Source organism: Procambarus clarkii, chromosome 25 (genome assembly GCF_040958095.1).
Source record: "Procambarus clarkii isolate CNS0578487 chromosome 25, FALCON_Pclarkii_2.0, whole genome shotgun sequence".
NCBI lineage: Eukaryota > Metazoa > Arthropoda > Malacostraca > Decapoda > Cambaridae > Procambarus > Procambarus clarkii.
Window position 1 is genome coordinate 21,075,017 of NC_091174.1, and position 7,500 is coordinate 21,082,516.

General features: G+C 46.9%; 1 protein-coding gene across 3 annotated transcripts in view; it reads right to left on the reverse strand.

The window, feature by feature from the left end:
• The window catches only part of LOC123756335 (uncharacterized), a 327,128-nt gene that overhangs the window by 38,811 nt on the left and 280,817 nt on the right, over positions 1–7,500 (reverse strand). For all 3 annotated transcript variants that reach the window (XM_045739404.2, XM_069331354.1, XM_069331353.1), the window contains exon 3: positions 1,875–1,992. In XM_045739404.2, the coding sequence (XP_045595360.2) occupies positions 1,875–1,992 (118 nt within the window). The remainder of the gene's footprint in view (positions 1–1,874; positions 1,993–7,500) is intronic.

A 7,500-nucleotide genomic window follows, 5' to 3' on the forward strand; every position in this document is an offset into this window, starting at 1 on the left:
TATATATATATAAATTGTGAGGGTTCCACCGCTGGTGCAAGTGTAGGGACCGATAGCCTCGGAGAAGAAAATAAAGAGTATTCAGGGAAGACCTTGTGGATTCTCACTGAACACTTTAATATTTTCTTCTACCACCCCATTCATGTGAATATATATATACATGTATGTTTGTTTTATTTGAACTTTTGTTACAAAAAGTGAGTTACATATAGGGTACAAAAATGATTATCATAAGTTGACGAGTTCCTGCAGCTCCTCAGATGGCGGGCAGGAATCCTGAATGCAGTGTGCATTTCCCCACCGTATCGCCATGCTAAAGTGCTGTAAGAGGAAGCTGGCAACTCTAGGGTCTCTTATTGTTTCAATTAGCCTAGAACCCAGTTCCTTAAAAAAAACTGGTTTTACTCCTACCCCAGGCGGGGTAATAGACGCCTGACAGCTGGGTGGACAGCGCTTCGGATTCGTAGTCCTGAGGTTCCGGGTTCGATCCCCGGTGGAGGCGGAGACTAATGGGAAAAATGTTTCCTTTCACCATGATGCCCCTGTTACCTAGTAGTAAATAGGTACCTGGGAGTTAGACAGCTGCTACGGGCTGCTTCCTGGGGGATGTGTAACAAAAAAAGGAGGCCTGGTCGAGGACCTGGCCGCGGGAACGCAAAGCCCCGAAATAATCTCAAGATTATCTCAAGATAATCTCAGGCGCCGAGTGTCTCAGAAGCAATGGGGACAAAATTGTAGTGATGATCAGTTCTCTGTACTTACGGAATTTAGCTGATTCCCTGTGAGTGGCAGCGCCACCCGGTTGTGCAACACTGAAGTCAATGTAGGTGTTATCCAGGGTTGATATGCATGTGTAGTCCCACGCCAACTGCTTACCATTCTTCCAGGGGGTTCACTGTGATACCATCTGGGCGACCAATAAGAGCAGAGTTACGGAGCATTAGGTAATTTGGCTCTCTCTCACTGACTCTCTGGGGTGAGGCTCCTATTGATGATGTCATTAACTTCACTGTGCCTCGAGTGCCATCCCCCTGTACTTTGGCAGAGTAGTACAGGTTTGGCCGTACCTGTCGGCCACCATCTTGTTGATTATGTTGTTGTTTAGGACTTATGTTGACTATTTTCTTGTTTAGAACTTTTATTGCTCTGACTAGAGCTCTTGCATCATTGGCTTGGGTTCGTATCCTGGCCGGGCACGACTGACTAAGCGCCAATCCTTAACTGCACACCTCTACTCACCCAGCAGTAAAAGCGTACCTGGTTATTAAACGAATTGGCTGGTCGTTTTCCAGGGAAGAATTGAGATTAAGAACCTGCCTGAAACGCTATACATGCTAGTGGCTTTATAAGAATAAAAATACATATTCATAAATAATGAATACATATTCAGAATAAATACATACTAAGCAAAGAGAATATTTATGGCATGAATCTGATGCATTACACAAGAGGAAATCTTATAACGAGTCCAGTGGTAAGGCTTAACACATTAGCTCCTGTTGAGAAAATCAATCTGATATAGTGACGGCTCGCTGCCAGTCTTCCTATTGACCAGTCTCTTTAAGAAGCCACCCAGATGAGTGAGGAAAGGTTGGAGCCAGTACACAACCTTGGGGAACTCGACACCATTGGTATTCTGGCCAACAAAGCCAATCGTGGCGATTCATACACCAACGGTACCTCGACGCTGTGCTGTTCCACGGGTCAGTACTGGGTCAGTGTTCCATGGGAGAATAATCACTGGCAATTTACAACTAATTACAGTGTGGTTTATAGTCATTTGAAAATGGCAGATAGCACAATGAGAAACTCACCGTAACCCAGAGGGCTGTGCCCCGTGCCTGCTCCAGCTAAGAGGACTGTGACAGACTCACCGTAACATAGAGGGCTGTGCCACGAGCCTGCTCCGGCTGGGAGGAGTGAGGGAGCTGGTGCAGCAGGTCTCTGTAGCTGGAGACGGTGAGGTGCGTCGGGCAGCCTGCAACCCGGCCTCTGCAACACCATGCAATACATTCATCAATGTGTAATACATAAATGCAAGAAGCAACACAGAAACTGATAAAATGCTCTTTTTATTTGTAAGTCGCAGTTCTTCCACAGCTAAAAATTGGTCCCTCAAGAGTGCTTACTTAGTGAGTTTCGTTATGTGCCTACAAGTCATGACCCACTTGAGAAGCCATACCCAGTTATACAGCAATAAGAAGTTAAACAATTTACGAATGAATAATTAAATTATTAAACAGCACAAGATTTTATCCCCGTCTCTGTCAAATATGAATATATGAAATACTCCAAATATGAAAATATGAAAATTCCAGTGAGTTAGGAATCCAGTGAAAATGATTGCTACCTCTGTAAGTTCTGTGACTAAATGATTTTTAAAGTGGCTGGTACAGATGTATTCACCTAGATGTGCTTGCGGCGGTTGAACTCTGGCTCTTAGGACCCGCCTCTCAACTGTCAACCAATCAATTGTTTTTTTATGTTTTTTTTCACCACACACACACACACACACACACACACACACACACACACACACACACACACACACACACACAGGTAATGAAGATAGGTGTAGGGAGCAGGAGGCCAAATACAAGGTATCATCTGGGAGAGGAAATCCTTCAGGAGTCAGAGAAAAAAAAAGACTTGGGAGTTGATATCACGCCAGACCTGTCTCCTGCAGCACATATCAAGAAGATAACATCAGCGGCATATGCCAGGCTGGCCAACATACGAACGGCATTCAGAAATTTGTGTAAAGAATCATTCAGAACTTTGTATACCACATATGTCAGGCCAATTCTGGAGTATGCAGCCCCAGCATGGTGTCCATATCTAGTCAAGGATAAGACTAAACTGGAAAAGGTTCAAAGATTTGCCACCAGACTAGTACCCGAGCTGAGAGGAATGAGCTACGAGGAGAGACTGCGGGAATTGAACCTCACTTCGCTGGAAGACAGAAGAGTTAGGGGGGACATTATCACTACATTCAAGATTCTCAAGGGATTTGATAGGGTAGATAAAGACAGGCTATTTAACACAAGAGGCACACGCACAAGGGGACACAGGTGGAAACTGAGCGCCCAAATGAGCCACAGAGATATTAGAAAGAACTTTTTTAGTGTCAGAGTGGTTGACAAATGGAATGCATTAGGAAGTGATGTGGTGGAGGTTGACTCCATACACAGTTTCAAGTGTAGATATGATAGAGCCCAATAGGCTCAGGAATCTGTACACCTGTTCATTGACGGTTGAGAGGCGGGACCAAAGAGCTAGAGCTCAACCCCCGCAAACACAACTAGGTGAGTACAGGGAGTAAGGGAACCACAACCCCGAACCCTACAATCCCACAGCTGAGTGGGTAACCAGCCACAAGCAGTTAAACAGCCACAGGGAGAGGAGCACCACCCCCACCTTCCACCCAATAGACATCCTGCCTGCCCCAACCCCTGCCAGCTTCCCCATTAAGTGTTCACCCAGGGCATCTTCCCCCCTACTACAGGACCTCTCTTCTTCCCCCCCCCCCGAAAAGCCCTCCCTTCTCCCCCATGCCCACCCGTCTCCCCCCCCCCCTAAGCCCTAGATTCTCCCCCTCTCCCCTAAGCCCTCCCTTCTTTCTCACCCTACACAGCTCTCCCCCTACCCCTCCCTCCTCTTCTGCTCCCCCAGGCCTCCCTTCCCCCTCATCCCCCCAAGCCCTCCCTCCCCCACACCACTCAATCCTCCCCCTCACCCCCCCAAGCCTCCCCCTCTCACCCATCCCACCAAGCTTCCCCCCCTTACCCATCCCACCAAGCTTCCCCCCCTCCGGCCCTCTCTTCTCCCCCCACCCCTCCAAGCCTTCCCTCCTTTACTACCCTCCCCGTACCAGATCCTCCCAGCCACCGTACACCCCCAGATCCCCCAGGTCCCTAGACCCTCCCATCCCAGACCCTGCCTGTTTCCCCCTGATTCAGGGGAATCAACAGAAACTGAGGAAGGACAGAAGAGAGTCAGTTTCAGCGTGATGTACTCTTAACATAAATGGGATTACAATCAAGGCAAGTAAACTAAGGGAAAGAGCACAAGAAGTGAACCCAGATGTAATCGGACTCACAGGAACAAAACTCTCAGGAATCATAATGAATGCGGTGTTTCCCCAGGACTACACAGTAATAAGGAAAGAGTGAGAGGGTAGGGGAGGAGGTGGAGTGGCCCTACTAATGAGAAATAAATGGAGTTTCAAGGAGATGGCTATTCCAGGCAGCGAGGGATTCAGAGACTACATAACAGGCACCATGATAATGGGAGGACCAAGAATAGTAGTAGAATGATATATAACCCTCCACCAAATGACAGAAGACCCAGGCAAGAGTATGTCAACAACAACATGGCAGTTAACTCTATAATTGAGAGGGCTGTCTCTGCTGCCTGGAGAAATAGATCCCATCCTGCTCATCATGGAGGACTTCAATCATGGAAGATGTTCCGGTCACTATGGATCAGTAACCGGTTTCTTGATGGATGAACTTAAACCTTAAATTATAATAAATAGACTATTACTATACTTATGTACATAGGTGTCTCTTTCACTCAGGGCACCTGGCGCTCACATGCAGTGTTCTCCAACCTCAGCATTTCCCCTACTCAGTACCTTTTCCAACCATACTGGGAAACACTGGCGAGTTCACCTTTTATGTGAGCCAGCCCACTGACAGTATCACGATGTGCAACTGTCATATACGCGGTGGCTGGAGAGTGGTTCTATACACCACAACCACTCTCCAGCCACTCGCTGGCAGAAGACCTCAGCCACACGCTGATCACCGCCACTAAACAACCAATACAGGGTTAGCGAACCCCCTGGCAGCGACCAGCTAGCAGCGCTTCCCAACAGGCACCTCACTCTCGCCCGTTTTCTCCCCTAAGCCAGTCCCGGGGTATGCTGATCTCTTCCAATATGACTTCCAACAGCAGTCAACACACTACTTCAATTCAGCAGCTGCTTACTTAGTCGTCTTCCAGGACTAAGTCGAGAGAACGTAAGCTGCCCAAGGTAAACTACCTTCCTCAGTACTGACACGTCATCAGTTAATTGGACAGTACACCGGGGAAACCAGGAGGTAACACTTACTCACTGGCGAGTTGACATTATGCACGTAGCACAACCTAGGTGGCGCTGATCTTGATCTGCCACCTTACCAGAGGTCATCCACAACGACCTCTCTGGCTGGCCAAGGCAGGAAACTGGAGTCATTTGCCACTGTCACGCCACCACCAATAGATGGAGTTGTCTACGTAGCGACCAATTCCAGGGTAGTTTGAGTACAGACCCATATATGGCGCTAGAATTGCCACTCTATACCCTGACGAAGGTGATGGGTCCATAACAGAAGGATTGACTGGGAGAACAAGGGACCACATGGAAGTGAGGATACGTGGAGAGCTAAACTATTGGAGGTGGCGACAATAAACTTCTTGAGCCAGCATGTCAGGGAATCCATAAGAATGTGAGGAAACGATGAGCCAGCGAGACTTGACCGAGTCTTCACTCAGAACGACTCCGACATAAGGGATATCGGCTTCGAGGCCTCGGTAGGAATGAGCAACCACAGTGTACTGACGTTTGAGTATCTGGTTGAAGAACGGTTAAAGAACTCGAGAAGGGGAACTGAAAACAAAAGGCTAGCATTCCGAAAGGAAAACTATGAGGAGATAAGGAAAATCCTAACAGATATAACATGGGAAACAGAGCTCAGAGGAAAGACGGCACAAGACATGATGGACTACATCACGCAGAAGTGTAAGGAGGCCGCAGTCAAGTTTGTCCCGGTCCAAAAGGAAAACATCGAAATGCAAATGAGAAACCCGTGGTTTAATCAGAGATGTAGACTAGCTAAGCAGAAAAGTAAAAGGGCGTGGTGAAACTATAGAAATAACAGGACACTTGAAAACAGAGAAAGATACCAGAGTGCCAGGAATGAGTATGTCAGGTTGAGAAGAGAGGGAGAAGGGCAATACGAAAATGACATCGCAAGCAAGGCAAAGACTCAATCTAAATTGTTGCATAGCCAAACCGGGAGAAGAACAACAGTACAGGAACAGGTAATGAAATTGAGGATAGAGGCAGACAGATTCACTACGAACGACAAGGAAGTGTGCGAGGAACTGAATAAAAAATCCAGGAGGTCCTCACATTAGAGCAAGGGGAAATTTCAGAGATAAGAAAGGGAATAGTTAACCAGGAACCACTAGAAGAGTTTGAGATTACCAAGGGAGATGTAATGAAGCTCTTGCTAGAGTTGGATGTGGCAAAGACTATAGGCCCGGATGAAATCTCACAATGGATACAAAAAGAAGGAGCAGAAGCACTGTGCCTGCCACTCTTCATAGTGAATAACAAATCACTGGTAACAGGAGACATGCCAAAAATTTGGAAGACGGCTAATGTAGTCCCAATATACAAGAAGGGAGATAAACAGGAGGCACTGAACTACAGGAGAGTGTCCCTAACCTGCATATCATGCAAGTTGATGGAGAAGATTATGCTAAAAAAGCTTGTGGAACATCTGGAGCGAAAGAACTTTGTGACACGGCATCAACATGGGTTCAGAAATGGCAAGTCCTGCCTCACAGGATTAATTGAATTCTACTACCAGGCAACAAAAATCAGGCAAGAAAGAGAGGGGTGGTCAGACTGCATATTTTTGAATTGCCAGAAAGCCTTTGACACAGTACCACAAAAGAGGCTAGTGAAAAAACTGGAAATGCTGGCAGGAGGAAAAGGGAAGGTACTCCATTGGATAAGGGAGTACCTAAGCAACAGAAGACAGCGAATCCCTGTAAGGGGTGAGGCCTTGGATTTGCGAGACGTCACCAGTGGAGTCCGGCAAGGTTCAGTCCTTGGACTTATACTGTTTCTGATATATGTAAATGATCTCACAGAGTGTATAGAATCGTTCCTCTCATTGTTTGCTAATGATGCAAAAATTATGAGGAGGATTAAAACAGAAGATGATAGTAGGAGGCTACAAGATGACCTAGACAGACTGAATGAATGGTCCAACAAATGGCTACTAAAGTTCAACCCTAGTAAATGCAAGGTCATCAAACTAGGCGGTGGAAACTGGAGGCCAGACACAGGATACCGAATGGGAAATGAAACACTTCATGAAACGGACAGAGAGAAAGATCTAGGAGTTGACATCACACCAAACCTGTCTCCTGAAGCCCACATAAAAAGAATTACATCTGCGGCATATCCGAGGTTGGGTAACATCAGAACAGCCTTCAGGAATCATTCAGATCCTTGTACACAGCATATGTAAGACCAATCCTGGAGTATGCGGCCCCAGCATGGAGCCCGTACCTTGTCAAGCACGAGACGAAGCTGGAAAAAGCTCAGAGGTATGCCACTAGGCTAGTCCTAAAATTAGGAGGCACGAGTTACGAGGAAAGACTGCGTGAGATACACCTCACGACACTGGAAGACAGAAGAGTAAGTGGAGACATGATCAC